Below are 17920 nucleotides of genomic sequence, written 5' to 3'. Positions count from 1 at the left end.
TCCCAGCCTCTGACCTGCTTCTCCTCTCCCTGGGTCTGTTGTAACCCCTTAGTCCATCTGAGGGGCAGCATCTTGGGCTGCCTCCCTGCCATCCTCCCTCCCCAAAATCAGCCAGCTCAGGGTGGACACGGCCTCTCTTTAATGGAAGGCATGAGGTGCTTTGACACAAGGAACCAGCTTAGTCAAGGAGGTGCAGCCTCAGCAGCAGGTCAGGATGTCGTCCTCCTCCTCTGCCTTGGCCCCGGGGGAGGACAGGCGTGCTGGCTAGAGGGCTCAGAAGATGTCGGGGACGATATAATCAGTGTAGGCACCATCGATGAGTCCAGCCCCATTGTTGTGAATGAACCAGCAGGTCACCTCGGCCCCATGCCGCGGGTCCTTGCTGTAGTCTTTTTGCAAACCCCTGTGCAGAGACAAGTCAGCTGGGGTCACCCTTCGGACCAGTAGGGCAGCACCTCCCCAGGAAGCTCACCCCACCCATGTGACACCTGGAGGAAGACCTGGAAGAACTACAAAGTGGCCGAGGGCAGACGTGCTGGGCAAGCAGCCCACCCACCTGGTGACCGTGAGCCGGCGGTTCCTCACCACCATCGTGGCATCTGGCTTTGTTGGGTCGGAGCCTGGGCGGATGTCAGACACTTCAAAACCGATGGGGTGGAAAAATTGCCCTAGAAAGGCACATTGGAGACAGCGGTTACCGTCTCGGGGACTTGCTCCTGCCCTGCACTCAGCAGGTGCTCACTGCGGGGTTAGAGCATTGCTGGACCGCTTTTTTTCCAGGGCTTGACTGTTTCTGCTAACAGTCCCAGCACGAAAAGCTACCTTTGGTTCACTTGCTATAGAGAAGTAGATACATTTCTAGGTGGTCCTACCTCCTGTCTTTTAAAACGGGATCTGTCTGGGGAGAGAGGTTTGAGGGGCAGGTGCCCATAGAGAGCAGTGTCTGTAGAAAGGCCACCCAGGAGCAGTGTGGTCAGTGACCCACCTTACCCACAAGGTCCCTGGGAACCCTCTGGGCCTTTCTTTTTGCGATCAGACCTCTGCCCCTCACTTGCTCCCAGGCTCGCTTAAGCGTTTGTTTCACTGTGTGTTTGCTCACAGCCTCACCAACACAGCCCCTCAGACGGCTCTGCTCCTTGGAGGCCACACTGGAGGTGGGCCTGTCCTGGTACCCAGCTATAGAACTGACCAGTGGCCCCAGGTCCCACATGTCCTCTGGCTTCAACACCCTTCCCCACAGCCCTGCCAGCCTGGCCAGCCGTACCCAGCAGCCCGTGCGTCCGGGCTGACATCCGATGACTGTCCAGCACATAGAAGCCCAGGAAGTCCTGGTGGACCGAGCTCCCCTTCCACACTCGGTGCAAAACAACCTCAAAGGTGCCACCGTCGTCCACAGACACCACCAGGTTCCTCTTCTTGTTGATGGTCACCACCACCCTGCAGAGCCAGGTGGCCGAGAGGGCAGGTGCGGCTGCACTGCATCCCTCTCCATTCAGCTGCCCTTGTCATCTGGGACCCAACCCTTATGACCACGCCCCCACCCCATGGCCTTCATCCCCAGATGGCCGGCTGTTACCTGTTCCACGCCCCTTCCCACATGTTGCTGTTGTGCATGGGGCCCTTGCAATGTGCCAGGTCCTGTGCTAAGCCCTCTGTGCAAACTGCATCATTCAATCCTCACTCCGAGCCTGTGAAGTCCCAGGCTCAGAGAGGTTAAGTAACTTGCCCAAGGTAGCACAGTTGGTAAGCAGTGGAGCCAGGACTTGGACTTCAGGCTGTCTAATATCAGAGTCCGTGTTCTGTGACTCCCACTCATCACCTGTGACCTCCACAGCAGACTCTCCCCACCTCTTCCTATAGCTCTGCTGCCCAGCATTGCTCTGGTGCTTGGCACAGTTTGTTGAATGAATGAATGAATGAATGAACGAATTAGTAAAGGAAGGAAAAGTCATGAGACAATGCAGACTAAGACATGCCAAATGAGAAGCCCAGAGAAATCTGGAGTTCAGCAGAGGAAGAGAGCAGGAGGGCTGAGGGGAAGAGGTGGCCTCTTTGCTGGGCCTGGGAGGATGAGCTGGCTTTGTTTGGTAGAGACAGGGGTGGCATTCAGAGCTAAGGTGCGGTGGGAGCACAGTTGCCATGCAGCTGGGCCCAGAGGACATATCCAGTAACCGAGGGAAATGGAGGGCTGGGTGGGCCATGGAGTCTGACATGTCTGCACAGGCCACATGGGTGTCACCCACAGACATGGCTCAGGGACGAGGGCCCTGCAGACTCAGCAGAGTCCTGGGCCCAGGCCACACCTCCCCCTGCATCTCGCCCAGGCCCTGGCAGGTTACCCGTCCTGCCGCAGCACAGCTTGGTCCCTCCAGGAAAACACAGGCCCACCAAAGCCGGGGTTCAGCGTAATGTTCTGAGGAGTCACTTCCAACTGAAAGTCCGTGGCAGGGTTTGCGATTCCCAGCCGCCCGAAGTACGTGCCGTCATGCTGCCCAGGGCTCCTGGCCTTGTTGCCAATGAGCTGTCCATTCACTGAGAAGCCTGCAATGGAGCAAGAGGGCATCCGAGTTGGGAAGGGGCCTGCCTGCCTTTGCTTAGCAGGATCATGCCTCCTTCCTAAGAGGCCCCTACGCCCTGCCTGTGCCACTCTGTCTTTGAGAGTCTCCTGCCTCAGGGTCTCCAGGTCTGGTCCCGCACACAGCACCACCTCCCCTTCCTCTCCACCCCTCCTGCCATGCCAAATATCCCATACTCAGCTCTCGGTTCTGGGTCCTAACGGAGGTCGTGCCTCCCTGAGAACAGGACCTAGCCTGCTCCTTCTCTGTGGCCCCAGCCCCTCACACAGGGACAGGCTCCCATTGTGCTGGAAATGCATTGTGGGACCTCTTCACAGAGGTCTCCGCTGACCTGGGCAGCCGCAAAGCCCCCTTCCCACCCTCACGCTGCCAACCCAGCACATCTCATGCTCTGAAATGATCATCTCAGAATGTTCACCTGTTTGTCTTCCCCTTCCCTAAACTCTATGAAAGCAGGGACTATCTTGGCTCCCACTGCATTCCCAGCCCCTCGTTGGTGCACAACAAACACTTGCAGATGGACTAACTGGACAGGGAGGGAAGGAGACAGGAGGGAGCAGGGGTGAGAGAAGGAGAGGGAGCTGTTCCCCATAACCAAGGCACTGCTGGGAGAGAGGTGCTCTGCTCAGCCATGCTTCATGGGGAAGGTGGGGCAGGACTGTGACATATTTGCAGGACCTAGTATGAAATAAAAAGGAAGGGCCCCTTGTTTATAAAGTGTTAAGGGTTTCAAGGTGGCAACGGAAGAGCATTAAACTGGCTGGGCACGGTGGCTCACGCCTGTAATCCCAGCACTTTGGGAGGCCGAGGTGGGCGGATCACCTGAGGTCAGGAGTTTGAGACCAGCCAGGCCAACATGGTGAAACCCCATCTCTACTAAAAATACAAAAATAAGCCAGTCATGGTGGCATGCGCCTGTAGTCCCAGCTACTTGGGAGGCTGAGGCAGGAGAATCACTTGAACCCAGGAGGCAGAGGTTGCAGTGAGCTGAGATAACGCCACTGTACTCCAGCCTGGGCAACAGAGCAAGACTCTGTCTCAGAAAAAAAAAAAAAGCCCCTGTGTGCCTACCCCAGTCACATGCTGATAAAGCTGGCCCTGTGTAGGTGCAGCCAGGAGGATGGGGTGGGAAGGCAGCGGGCAGAGCCCAGCCAGGTGGATGGTGCCCAGGCAGAGGGCAGTGAGGGCCTTGGCCATAGTCCTGTTCCTGGCTGAATGTTGAGGGCAGAGGAGCCCTGGCCCTGTCTGGCAGAGGTGTGATGCCCGCCATACCTGTGTTGGGGTCCTGTACCAGGCTCAGGATAACACCAGGCTCCTCATTGATGTTGAAGCACAGGGTGTCCTCTTTCTGGGGCACGTGGATGATGAAGTGAGGGTCTGTGTCCACTGGGGGCACAGCATGGAATTCGTTAGATTGGACATCGGGCAGATGGGGCTGGCCAGGGGTTGGGGTTCAGCTAGGCAGGTCCCAGAGAGAGACAGAGAGAGAGAGACAGCCAGACAGGGTGGGTCCCAAACAGGGGTGTCCCTCAGACCCTTCCAAGGACTCACCGCCGGTCACTCGGTCTGGCAGCCGCTGGGTATTGGAGCTGGAATGAGTAGGAGAAGGCTGCAAGGCTGACAGCACGAACGCTGATGGGAGGGGGAGTGGCATTTAGAAGCGGGGCAGCCAGGCCTTCCCTGGAGCTGCTGATCCCTCTGATGACTCTTTCCTCACTGGTGGGGCTGGCCTGAGGCCACCAAGCAGGGATGTCCACTCAACATCACATGCCCTTGATTGGCTCCCGGGACACGGGGACAGAAGCTTGGCCTGGCATGTTTAGCTGGCCCCCTCTCTGTCTCCTCCCCCAGGGACCTCAGGCTGGAGAGGCCAGGCTGTTCAGGGGTCTGTTCTAAAGATTCCCAGTGACAAGCAGTGAAGACAGCTAGAACGGAGGAAGAAAGCCAACGGGGTGATCATCAAGGAGGGGTAGAGATGTGAATGGCCAGGATGGCTGCCACTTACTCCTTCTGGGTCCCAGCATCTCTGTAGAAGACAAGGACATATTATCGAAGACAGTGTCACCCACAGTGCCCCACACGAAAGGCATGCAGCTCTGTCCACAACAGGCCTGGGCCCAGCCGTCCTCCTGGGGGTCTCAGCCCTCCCCTGGGGTCCTGCCTCCTCACAGACATACACTCACACCAAGAGGGGACCAGTGGAGGCTGCTGGGGGTTCAGCCTGCACAAAAGCTCACAAAGCACAGCAGGGAGTTCGCGGTGATGTGGAGAAGGGCGGCTCAGGGGACGGAAGAACGGGAAGGAGTGGAGTCAGGGAGGAAGGGGGATGGGGAGCTGCGAGCCTGGGGCTGGAGCACCTGCCACCTGCCCAGCTACCGAAGCCCAGAACTGAAACTAATGCAATTTAAAACTCACCCAAAGGCAGAGAATCTGGAAGGGAGGGAAAGAGAAAATAATTAGAGCCCCAGAGGTTTTTGGCCCATGGCCTCTCCCTTCTGTAGACCCCTGCAGCCTATACCCTCTGAGGGCTTGTCGATGGTGGGCTTCAGGCCGTCCTGGTCCGCCATGCCCCTGATGCTCATGGAGGTCAGTGGGGTCACAAACCCATAGTCCAGCGACATCCGCAGGGCCTGGGATGACAGGTTGGCCCTCTCCTCCCCGTCCACCTTCATCCTGCATTCAAGACAGAGGCTGGCTCCAAGCCCCGACTTGCACGGCCCTCATCCTTTCACCTATCCATTCACTCATTCATTCATTCATTCATTCGACACATAAGTATTAAGCCCCCATGGTGTCCTGTGCAGTGGCTACATCCTCAGGGGCCTCCAGGTTTAATGATCTCTTACAGAGATCACTTGGAGATTTGGTGGGGTTGAGGGGCATGCCTCAGAGATACGCAGAGACGTTAACAGCTGTGAGATCTGGGTCAAGAGGTCTAACCTCACTGAGCCTCTGTGTGCTGAGTGTGGGTAAATAGCGGGCTGCCTTGTGCCCTGGTGGGCCTGCCCGGACTGTTGACTGACTGGTTGATATTAACTCAGTGAGCAAAGCAGAAGAGGAAAGTAAATCTGACCTACTTGCCCCAGAACCACCCCTCCTCTGCTCACCTCCAAGGGGTGGGGGGACTCTGGGGTGGGCAGTGCCCACCTGGGGCAGCTGCAGGCACCCTACCGCTTGGCCAGCAGCTCCTGGATGGTGAGGTAGGCCCAGAGGCGCTCGACGTGGTTCTCCAGCATGTGGCCACGCTCTCGGAGCAGTTTCTTCATCTCCTCCTCATCCACTAGGCAGGTTATACTGAATTCTTGTCCCTCCTGAGAGTTGAGGTACAGAGAGGGGTGGTGCACCATGATAAGCACGGCCCCTGGCTGGTGCTAGGGGCTCTGAGGGGCCCATTTCGTCTGGTATCTGCAGCTTCGTCCTCAGCATCACCTGCTTCCCTGAGCCTGTTCGCCTCATCCTATTCGTTGATTCTTGCCAAGCACCCTCTGCGAGCCAGGCTTGGCCTGGACCCTAGGGATCCCATGGAATGGGAGAACCAGGCCCTGCCTTGTGGAGTTTTTCTGGGGGAGGCCAATAAGCACCCGGCTGTTTCCACTATGACCCACCCCAAATGCCCACCAAATTCTAGGTGGGCTGCACCATTCAACTTGCCACGGCACACAAATATGCCTCCTCCATCCAGCTACATTAACTGGGGCACCACTTCCCAAGGGCATCCTATGCACCAGCTGCTGCCTACGGGTATTATATGGATTATTCCATTTACTCCACACAATGCTCTGATGCAGTATGGTACAGAAAAGGAAACTGAGGCCTAGGGAACTGGACCCCTTGCCCAAGGATGCCCAGCTGGTCAGGATGGAGCCAAGGTCCAGCTCAACTCTCCTTACTCAAAGCCTGAGTTCTGAACCTTCGACCACACTTAGGGCGTTGTCTGTGTCCTGGAGGGCAGGATCCAGGTCTCACATGCCTGTCCCCACCACACACAGGTGCACATACACGCATGCACTGCACCATGGCACAAAGCCTGGCACACAGTAGGTGTTCAGGAAATGGTTATCAAATGAGAAGGGAGAGGTTGGTCTCTTGCTCTCTTGCACCTTGGGATGAATGATGCGAAAAATAACAATTGGTCACTGGGGGCCGAGGGACTGCAACTGATAAAGGCCATATTGGCCCCATTCCAGCCAATCCAGCCCCCAGGATGCCTGTGTGGAGGGATGTTCAGGCCTGGGGTGTATGTGGCATGGTGGGGATGAGGGTACTACTCTGGGGAAAGAGAGGCCTCTGGGGGTTGGCAGGAATGGGGAACAGTGTGGGTTTGGAGCCTCTAGGGTGCTGCCTGGCCTCTCCACCCTCCATGGCCCACCATTTACCCCATGGGCCTGCACATCAGCCTTGAAGCTGCTCTGTTTGTTGTCAGCAATGCGCCCGGCCACCACAATCTCTGAGCCTTCGTAGTACTGTTTATGGTGGTTCTGGGTCAGGGCCAAGACAGCATCCTGGGGGTACTGCAAATCCACATCCACCAGCAGGGGTTTGGCTACCTGGCTGTAGAAACCCTGCAGGGATAGAGGTTGCAGCCTTAGAGCTGAGCACCCTGGGCTCCTAATGGGAAGCCTGCCCACAAAGTGGAGTGTTGGGAATTCCCAAGTTAGAGAAGGAATCTGAGGGTCCGAGAGGTCAAGTAGCTGGCTCGAGGTCATGCTGCTGATTTTTTTTTTTTTTTTTTGAGACAGAGTCTCACTGTGTTGCCCAGGCTGGAGTGCAGTGGCACAATCTCAGCTCATTGCAACCTCCACCTCCTGGGCTCAAGTGATTCTCCTGCCTCAGCCTCCCAGGTAGCTGAGATTACAGGCATCCACCACCACACCTGGCTAATTTTTGTATCTTTAGTAGAGACGGGGTTTCACCATGTTGGCCAGGCTGGTCTCGAACTCCCGATCCACCCACCTTGGCCTCCCAAAGTGCTGGGATTACAGGCTTGAGCCACCATGCCTGGCCCATGCAGCTGATTTGAACTCTATGCCAGAGCTTTATCTGCTCCTCTAGGCTGATGGGCAAACGGCCACCAAGGCAGGGCTCCCTATGGCATGCCATTGGAGGTACAGGGGGTTGTGAGGGGAGACCTGCAGCTGCTGGGTGGCATCACGGTCCTCGTAGATTCTCTGGGCCCGTCCATTGTTCTCCATGGACATGACCTCCAGAAAGTTAAAGTCCACATTGTGGCCGAAACCCAGGTTGTAGAGCGGGAACCTGCCCCGGATGGCGTTGCGGACGTTCTTGAGGATTTGGGAACGGTCCGTCACCCCTGCAAGCCACACACCTGGGTAGTGATGGGATGCTGGCCCACAGGCATGTGGGGCACGAGGGGGCTCTGGGGAACACTCCCTGGGGCTCAAGCCTTCCATCTCAGAGCATCTCCAGGCTCCTGGGCATCCTGAGGCATTGCGTCCTCCTGGCTCTCCTGGGAGACTGCAGCAGCTATCAACAGCTCCTCACAGACCCCGCCCATCTAGGTGGGTCCATCACCAGCAGGTCTGATTCTGCTCGAAATCCTGCCATGGCTCCTTTGCCATGGACTGCGAGACCCTGCTGACCTTCCCACGCTTGTTTTACCCCATTCTGCACATGCCCACAGTTCCCGGGCAGGCCCTGCCAGTGCACACACCCTTTTTATGACTTAAGCTGCCTCTTCTGCCTGGGATCCCTTCCTGCCACTCTCCCCTCTTTCTACACTGAGCTCAGGAGTCACCTCCTCCAGGAGGCCTTCCCGGACATCCCCCTGGGTCAGGTGTCCTTTGTCTATGGTTCCACAGCCTCAAGCACCCTGTTCTTTCAGGGCCCTCAGTATCTACTCCTGGATCTGCTTCCCCCAGTAGGTCCTGGGCTCTTTGAGGGCAGAAATATGTCTTGTTCCCTTGGTATTTCAGTCCCTAGCCCCTTGCTTAGCATACAGTAGGTGATAAATAAATAGTTCATTAAACTGTGAACAGAAGCATGGAATCTTGCCCATCTTCCAGGGACTCGTACAGACCTGTGTCATTTAGAAACATCTCCAATTTCTCAACTCACAGGACAGAGGTACACCATGGAGCTCCCTCAGACTTTGTGGTCTGAGCTGTGTTTTTAGACCAGTGCTTGATTTTGCCCTGAGCTTTTCTGCCCCCTGATGGCATCTCCAATGGTTGGGTTTCCAGCTTCAGCTTGCATGTCTCGGGTGACAAGGAGATCACCACCTCCCAAGGCAGCCCCCAAGGTGCTTACCCTCTGTGGGATCGCCATCTGTCAACATGATGAGAATTGAGGCATGGTTGCTGAGTTCTGGGAGGCTTTCCTGAACTTGGTTCAAGATCTCAATTCCCCGGAGCAAACCTCCATTCAGGTTTGTGGCTGCAAGGAAGAGAAAGCAGACCAGTGTATGCCCTCATTCTGAGGGGACAGAGGTGACATCAAGGTTGCCTGAGACCCCCACCCTTACCCTCATCCAGGGAAAAGCCCCGCACAAAGTCTTGAGCTGCTTGTAGGTTGGCCTCAGATGCTTGCACCAGCGAGCCCTTCCACGATTGTACTCGAGTCCCAAAAAGAACCAGGTCAAAGTAGTCCCCTGGCTGCATGTCCCCCAGAATTTTAAGGAGTGCCTCCTTGGTCTGCAAGGACAGAACAGTCAGTAGACAGACAGGGCCCCAGGATGGCCCCAGGACAGCACCTTCCAACTCCAGATACCCGTTTCAGAGATCCACAGGGTGGACAAGCAGGAGGAGATAGGACAACCAGGTGGCCCCGAGACAGGAGCATCCTGCCGGGCCTTGGGGTGGATGAGGGAGGTGGAGAAGGCAAAGGAACCCACCATGGGGAAAAGGAATAATCAGGAGTTCGGGAGGGGCAGGATTAAGAGAAAGGACCCCAGGAGCTGTGCTTCTAGAATACTCCTTGTCCAGCCATGTCTACACTGCACCATGGACAGGGCACTCCAAACCCTGTGGGCAGAGAGCTATTCCCTGCTATAAGATGCCTCCCCACGGACCACTGTAATTACTCCCCGCACTTGTAGTGCACAGGTTTCCTCTTCTAAGCACTTCCCCCAGGGGGTAACTCCATGACCCTGCAGACACCATTGTCATTCCCATTTTTTGCCATTGAGGAGAGGTGAATGCACTTCCTCACGACTGCACAGTGAGGAAGCGATGCTGATTCCAGAGATGCTAACCACTGGGATTTCCTGTTAAATCACTCTGCCTCTGACCAGGAGGATAAATCCCAAACCAGACTCTGGCAGCAAAACTGGCATGTGGTGAGTGATGGGGCTGTGGAAGCTTCTGCTGGGTGAGCTGTTTCAAGCTGCAGCCTACCTGCTTCACTTTCTGGCCTCTCATGGAGCCACTGATGTCAATCACAAAAACCACGTTCTTGTTCATGTTTGTCAGGTTTTGGGGGGCGAAGAAGTGGGCAAAGTGGTTATTGGCCACCTGAAATAGAGGAGAACGAGTGAGGCCACTCTCACAGCACCCCTTGCCCATCCTCTGGGTGCTGAGCCAGAAGCTCAGGGCTCACCAGGAGGTCGCAGATCTTGTCTCGACTGACATCGTAGGTCACCTTGAAGTGCCCGTTCAGTAAGGATGTAGAGCATGTGGGGCAGGACTGCTGCTGGCTCACAGTGGGACGGAACAGCACGTGACCCTGGAACCGTCGAGAGTGTGAGCCATTACTGGTTTGTGTAACCACAAACAGGATGTTTGCAAAGACAACATAAGAAGGCATGCGTGTGTGTGTGTGTGTGTGTGTGTGTTTGCACGGACAGAGAAACGAGTTCGGTGGGCCACTCACTCACCTAGCTGCTGAGAGCACACACCTGTAGGTGGTGGGAGAGATGACCCATTCCCTTGCTTATATGCTTCTGAATCATTGGGATTTTCTACAATGAACATCATCACTTTGGGCATATAAATAATAACAAAATAATAGCAATGTGATACATCTGACAACTCAAACTGTTGAGTGAAAAAGCAGCACTACAATACTGTGGTGAGAAATAAAAGCTGCCCAGGTTGACAAAGAACAAAGACTGGAAGGAAGGGTGCAGAATGGAAGCTGAGGTCTGGTTGGAGTTGGTGATGTGCTTGGGGAAGCTAGTGATGGTTTTTATTCAATACTTTCTATATTCCTGGACTTCATATATTTTTCTATAAAGAAATTTTTGTTTGTTATAAAAGTAAGGTAGGCTCATCAAAAAGAAGCAGAAGCAAAAGGAAGAAGAAGCAGCAGAAAAGAAGAGGAAGAAGAAGAGAAGATAGAAGAAGAAGAAGGAGAAGAAGAAGAAGAAGGAGAAGAAGAAGAAGAAGAAGAGGAAGAAGAAAAAGAAGAGGAGGAGGTGAAGGAGGAGAAGGAAGAGGAGAGAAAGGATGGAGGATAAAATAGAACCTTGAAAAATTCTTGGGAAGACAAGGACCCATCCCTTTGTTCCCCCACAGAAAGCAAGCATGTTTGCTAACACTCTTGAGGTGTCATATTTAGTTTAAAAGGAAACCCCTCTAAACTGTAAGAAGCACTTCTTTTAAATGAATTGTGGTGCAGGCTCTACATAAGCGGGAACTAAAGGATTTGTTCCTGGCTTGGGGTGGGGGCAAGTCAGGAAGCAGGGCATTGCCCATCCATACACCACACTCCTCCAGGAACCTGGGGTGGGGGTGAGCCAGGGGCTTCTGGGATTCCTGCAAATAGTGGCAAGCGACAAGTCGTTGGGTAGGCCAAAGGTCTTTCCAAACTTATGTTTCCAAGAAACCTGAAGCTTGGAGTCCTAACCACACCAGCATATGAGGTTTACTTATGTGCTGGATATTTCCCTGAATGCTCTCCCATGGGCGTGAGGCGGGCAAAGAGGGCACTGAGGCTCAAGCAAGCCAGCAACTCACCCTGGACCATGCAGCCCGTGTGTGGTGGAGCTGGAGCTGGCTCCTTCCCCACCTCAGCATGCAGGCTTTTGCTAAATTGCTCTGAGAACCAGGATTGCTGAGTTCTCCTAGGCACCAATCACATGACACCAGCTTCTCTCATCCTGAGGGCAGACGACAGCCCCTGCCTGGTTTCTGGGCTAAGGCTGGACATTCCATAAGGGGTGGGCAGGCTGAGAAGTCTCCAAAGGGCCCACCACCACCCCCTTGCTATCCCATGTACCTTTTTTCCTGAGAAGGACTTCTTGATAGTTTGGGCTGCCAGTTCCTTCGGCAGGAAAGAGGCCTGGGCATCCAGCTTGCTGATCCCCTGGGGCTCGAAGATGTCCACATCGATCTGCAACATTGAAGCAAATTATTTTTTTTTTAAAAAAAGATGGGATCTTGCTTTGTTGCCCAGGCTGGCCTCAAACTCCTGGGCTCAAGCCGTCCTCCTGCCTCAGCCTCCCACGTAGCTGGGATTACAGGCTCACACCACACTGAAGCAAATTCTCTACCAGGGCTCCCACTCACCAAGTCTCAGCCAAGAGCCAGCATGTGTCCTGGCCACCTACTGTGTGCAGCACCCACCCAGCCCTGATCACAGGGCCTGGTACTCAGTAGGCACTCCAAAAATACTGACCAAATGAAGGTGTACATGCCTGCATCCCTCAACTCAGCCACCACTTAGGTGCCAGCAATAATTCCAGGCCCTCAGGCTGCGCGGGACTTTCTAGTTTACAAAATTACCTGGACATTCAGTACTTCTCGTGATCCCTGTGGCGGTCCTGGGACTCACAGAAACCCCCCGTCTAGCAGATGAGCAAACCGAAGCTCAGAGATAAAGAGGAAGTTAGAGAATTCAGGGAGTTCCCTGCCCAAGAAGAGCACATCAGAGCTCACCCTGAGGGGTTAGTCCCCATCCCTGTGTTCTCAGGCCTGGGTGACACATGGTGGGTGCTCAACCAGTGTTGGGAGCCATGGTGACGGAGAGAGGGGCAGGACCTCTGCCCCGGGACCTGTGATCTACCTCAAAATGATGCACCAGCTGCTTGGGCTTGACTTTAATGACAATTTCATACTGCATATGGTTTCTCTTCAGCACTTCCTCATAAGTCAGCTGAAACGTGACCTTGCTCTTGGGATTGACGGTGAGGTGGATGGTGAATTGCTCCATAGTTCTCCCCGAGGCCCTGGATGTGCCACCAGAGGCAACAGCAGACAGACAGAGGGTAAATGACATTTGGGTCCTTGTCACCTAACATGTGGCCCTCAGAATTTATTTCTCTTAGATGAGTGTTGCTCCCAGGTTTCCCTGGACCTCACAAATGTGTTAGCTGGCTGGTCAGGGTCAGGGCCCAAGATGGCGGGGGCCCACTTCTCCCAGTGGCATATCTGGGAAAAGGGCAACTGCACAGCAGCCTGTTCAGTGCACCGTGCTGGCATCTGGGTTTGGGCAGTTTGCTTACCCTTCCATCATCCTGGGCTGTTCTCCACTAAAGCCACCTTGCAGCCATCAGACCTGTCCTGGCTGGGGAGGGCAGCCCGAGAGATGAGACCAGCAGGCCCAGAACTCACCTGACAAGGCCGGCATTCTCTCCTGAGATAGCTGCTTTCCGGTACTGCTTCCATGCAGTCACCTTGTCCTTTATGTCTCCGATAAATGCGTTTCCATCTGCCGTACTGCAGGGAGGGAAGGACACCCTCAGGAAAGATGAGCCTCCTGACCACACAGGTCCTGAGAGGGCCTGTCCATGTGAGCCCTTGGATAAGGACGTCTCCTGACCAGCCTTCCACTGCCCATGGTGGAACTCAGGGGTCCATGGGCAATGAGGTGAGCAGCCCAGGTCAGAGGCCAGCAAGAAGCCTCAGACTCTGGCCTTGGCTCCTTGGGTTCTAGCTTGAAACATGCTGTGATGGGTCCCGGTTTGCCTCCAAGATGGGAGCCAAGCACAGACCTAAAGGGCTTCTTCCTCCCCTCAAAGCCAGGGCTGGTCTGTGGCCCTTCTAGAATGAGGAGATGCTCTGCGTTATCTGGCCACTCCGATCCTTGTTCTTAAGCTGGGACTAGTAAGCGGCACCCCTGGGAGAAGGCATGGGAGTTGGGCAAGCACGCACACGGCAAAGTCACTGATGAATGCTGTCTTGGGGATTTCCACGTCGAAGGCCACTTCCCTGGCTTCATTGGCAGTGTTGACCACTTGGCTGGTGACAACATAGTGGGCGAAGCGAGAGGTGACTTTGCAGTTGACTTTCAAACTCCGGATGAACACGCCATCGACAGCCTAAAGTGAGACATGAAGGAGCTGTGGCCTGAGACAGGGCCTCTGTCAGCGAGGGACTTCCTGTGGTACGGGGACTTGGCACTCAGCCCCAGTGCATGGTGCCCAGATGCCAGAAGAACAGACCGCAGGAAGACCCCTGCTCTCTGGCTGAGACCGTGCTGTGGGATATGAGGTGAGATGGGTACAAGTCCCCATTTCTAGGACCCTGGAGAGTACCCCCTGCCTATGGCCCTGATAGAGGGGTCCACCCCTGACGGGTTGGGGAAAGCAAGCCTGTAAAAAGGGCTCTGTCACAGACCCCTTTGCCAGGACTCTTACTCACGGTGTCCACAGCCTGTCGCTTCTGCAAAACAAAATCAGGGTCAAGTGTGAGAGGAAAACTCAGGGGACCACCGGCCTGCCAGTTCAGGGATGGGAGTGGAACACAGCCTGTGTCCTCTGCCCCTTAGCTTCACCTCCTTGGTGGTGCTGGGAGGTCACCTCTCCACTCAGAAGTGGTGGAGGTGGTGGGGGTGACCCTGGCCCCTTGAGTGGGGGTCTTGTGTCCCGCCCGGGGCCTCATCCAGGTTCAGCTGCCTATTTCTGCCCTGTGGGCTTAGCCATATACCTTGCTGCTCTTGGACCTGCCTGTAGCCGAGCCCAGGGCAGGCATGGCCTGCAGGATGAGGAGAGATACCAGGTACATGCACAACAGCAGCCCCCGAGGCCCCATGGCACCGTCCATGCTCTAAGGCTCCTGCTGCCCTGTCACCTCAGTCAGACCAGTAATCAATACAGTGCTGGATAAACATGGATTAAACATTAGACAAGGTGCAGGCAAATATTAATGACAAAAACCGCAATGACTTTTGCATCAACCTAACACATTTAGAGGAATCAAAATTTGGCAGTGGAAGCTTTTTGCCTCGGTGGGGGGTTCCCAGCTCTGGGTGGTGTAAACTACTGATGGGGCTCCAGACCATGTCCCTCTGTGTAGAACTGTGCTTAGCCTATGTGAACTGTGAGGATCCCCGGATGGCTCATCTCATCCTCGGGCTGGCACAAGGCAGCACCAGTGACACGGTGACATGTGGCAAGAAGCAACAGTTAAAAATGGATTTCTAAACTTCATTAGGCTTTACTCTTTTTTTTTTGAGATGGAGTTTTGGTCTTGAGTGCTAGAGTGCAGTGGCAGGATCTTGGCTCACTGCAACCTCCACCTCCTGGGTTCAAGTGATTCTCCTGCCTCAGCCTCCCGAGTAGCTGGGATTACAGGTGCACACCACCATGCCCAGCTAATTTTTGTATTTTTAGTAAAGACGGCTTCACCACATTGGCCACGCTGGTCTCGAACTCCTGACCTCAGGTGATCTGCCTGCCTCAGCCTCCCAAAGTGCTGGGATTATAGGAGTGAGCCACTGGGCCCGGCCAGGCTTTACTTTCAAAATTCTTTTTTTTCTTTTTTTTTTTTTTTTTAAAGACAGGGTCTCCCTCTGTCACACAGGTGGAATACAGTGGTGCGATCTTGGCTCACTGCAGCCTCGACCTCCCAGACTCAACTGATCTTCCCACCTCAGCCTTCTGAGTACCTGGAACCACAGGAATGTGGCACCACACCCAGCTGATTATTTTTATTTTTTGTTGAAACAGGGTTTCAGTCGGGCGAGGTGGCTCATGCCTGTAATCTCAGCACTTTGGGAGGCTGAGGGAGGCAGATCACTTGAGGCCAGAAGTTCCAGCCCAGCCTGGGCAACATGGTGAAACCCCATCTCTACCAAAAATACAAAAATTAGCCAGGTATGGTGGCATGCGTCTGTGGTTCCAGCTACTCAGGAGGCTGAGGCAGGAGAATAGCTTGAGTCTGGAAAGCGGTGGTTGCAGAGAGGCAAGATTGTGCCACTGCACTCCAGCCTGGGTGACGGAGCGAGACTGTCTCCAAAAAGAAAGAAAGAAAAGAAAAGAAAGAGAGACAGAGAAAGAAAGAAAAGAAAAGAAAAAAGAAAAGAAAAGAAAAAAGAAAAGAAAGGGAGGGAAACAGGGTCTCACTTTGTTGCCCAGACTGTTTCAAAATTCTTTCAGCATCAACACACTTTTCAGTCATGCTTTGGCCAGGGAGGCAGACACGGTGGCTTAGAAAGTGTGTGACATCCAGCCATGCTGGTGATTCTCACAGTGCTAACCTGGTATTAGCTCTGTCAGAGACAGTCTGGACGGTCGGGGTGAGGCATGATGGGAGATCCGCGCTTTAGGCCAGTTGCTTCACCTCTCTGAGGTTCTTACCCAGTTCTAGAAAGAACAGAAGTGAGCTTCCTCGTTCCTGCACCTGGGCAGGGAGGCCTGGCAGATAAAGGGGAGCTGAAGATGAATGACATGTTTTCATAATCGAGGACTCATTTGTGTCATGCATTCCTCTAAACCCTTTATTGTCTAATTTTATCCTCGCAACGTTCCTGGGACACTGGCCCCATACCAAGAGACAGAACAGGGATTCAAACCAGGTCTCTCAGGCTCTAAAGCCCAAGGCCATCATGTAATGACAGAGAAGCAGACTTGAAGATCCTAGAGACAGGAGTTCCCAGAGACCCATCTTGCACCTGCAGTTTCTTATTTTTTTATGGCCAAACCCACCCTGTTCCCCCAAAACCACAGCATACTGGGCAGACAGGGCCCCTGGCCAGTCTAGTCTGTGACCTGGGTTGGGATGTGCTGGCTGCTGTGACCCTGATAAGAGGAGGGGGCCCAGAGCCCTCACTGATCTCTGTTTGCTTGTCCTGGACTTTGTCTCACAGAGCAGCTTCTGGGAAGAGTTTATTGTCCTTAGGCCAGGGTCACCTTCTGGCCTGTCTTCTGGCCTTTGTGGAAGAGAAGCTGGATCGACATGACACTGTACATTTGAAGTTCTGCTTATTTCCTGCACCAGTATCGACCGAGCCCTGCAGTGTGTTGGGCACAATGCCAGGCACTGAGATGCCACCATACAGAAACTTGAGTGCCCTGCTGTGTTCAGTGAGCTGATGTCAGGGGAAAAGGGAATCAGACAAGTCAAAGGGAGCCCACTGAATCCCAAGGAGTGATGAGAAGCTGAAGAGATAGAAATTTGGAGGGGCAGAGGCTCATCTCCTGCAGGGATTAGGAGAAGGTTCCTGGATGAGGTGCCTGGAAAAAAGAGCAGTGCTTGGGAAGGGGAAGGTGGGGAGGGAGGGAGAGAAAAGCAGATGGGCAGGTGGGATGTATGCTGTGGGAAGGTGGAGGTGTCTGGGATGGGAGCAGGAGCTGATGAAGAGGGTGGGGAAGGTGGCTGGGAAGGGGGTTGGGACCAGCTGGCGCAGGGGTCTGAAAGTGATTAGCCTTTTGGGTGGGAGATACTTAAGATATTTTAAGCAAGGGTGTGATGAGTTCAAGACTGGGCTGTTGAGAGATGGCTAGCACCAAGCCTGGTCCATGTAAAGTGCTAGAAGCATGTTTGCACAGGGGGAGGGTGGACAGGAGATGGGGAGAGCTAACTATGACCCGTGCCTGTCATGCTTCTTAGCATCACGTCCGAATTCATTTACTGCTCACAACTCCCCCCAAGAGACAGATATTATTGTTACTATTATCCTCATGGTACAGAGAAAGAGACGTTGGCCCACCATATGCATGTGGGAGGTGGGGGCCAGGGTGGACAGAAAGCAGCTATGGTTGCTGAGGATTGAGAATGGGGAGGGTAGCTGTGCTGCTGGTGCCGGTGGGACAGCACATGGGCCCAGACCTGCTCTGAGCTCCACCCACACACAGCCAACTGTCTGCTTGATGTGCCCACAGCCCCTCCATCTGGTATGTCCAAACTGAACTCCTGACCTTTGTCTCCTCCTCCCCACACCCCGTTACTAAGCCAGATCTTCCCCCTGTTGTCCACTCCAGTCAAGGCCACCGCCATCCAGTTGGCCATCCAAGCCAGAAGGCTGGGTGGCATCCTGGGTGCCTCAGTCTCCTTGACCACCTACCCCACCTCCCACCCTCTGAATGTCCCTCTAATCCATTAACTTCTCTCCCCATCCCCTGTCACCGCCTAGTTCAAGCTGCCCTCATCCCTCATTTAGACGGCTCATCTCCTCCTTCTGCTCTGCTCCAGGCAGCAGCCAGAGACACCATTTAGAAAGGTCAGTCT

At 54.4% G+C, this 17920-nt stretch overlaps 1 protein-coding gene across 1 annotated transcript; it reads right to left on the bottom strand.

Moving 5' to 3' along the window:
- Nucleotides 1-122: 122 nt before the first annotated feature.
- ITIH1 (inter-alpha-trypsin inhibitor heavy chain 1) lies at nt 123-16334 on the bottom strand. Its single transcript, XM_003818744.6, has 22 exons — nt 14399-16334; nt 14114-14134; nt 13625-13791; nt 13085-13189; nt 12537-12699; nt 11751-11864; nt 10131-10256; nt 9929-10045; nt 9058-9226; nt 8844-8969; nt 7706-7887; nt 6953-7138; nt 5748-5887; nt 5095-5249; nt 4992-5006; nt 4582-4602; nt 4128-4208; nt 3849-3962; nt 2340-2541; nt 1265-1437; nt 557-668; nt 123-403 (listed from the first exon to the last, which is right to left on the bottom strand). Exons 1-22 carry the CDS (start codon nt 14513-14515, stop codon nt 274-276), a joined length of 2736 nt encoding a protein of 911 aa, XP_003818792.1. The 5' UTR covers nt 14516-16334; the 3' UTR covers nt 123-273.
- Nucleotides 16335-17920: the final 1586 nt, after the last annotated feature.

Source organism: Pan paniscus, chromosome 2 (assembly GCF_029289425.2).
Source record: "Pan paniscus chromosome 2, NHGRI_mPanPan1-v2.0_pri, whole genome shotgun sequence".
Taxonomy (NCBI): domain Eukaryota; kingdom Metazoa; phylum Chordata; class Mammalia; order Primates; family Hominidae; genus Pan; species Pan paniscus.
Note: the sequence above shows the minus strand (reverse complement) of the source record. Positions and strands in the feature narration are given on the sequence as shown.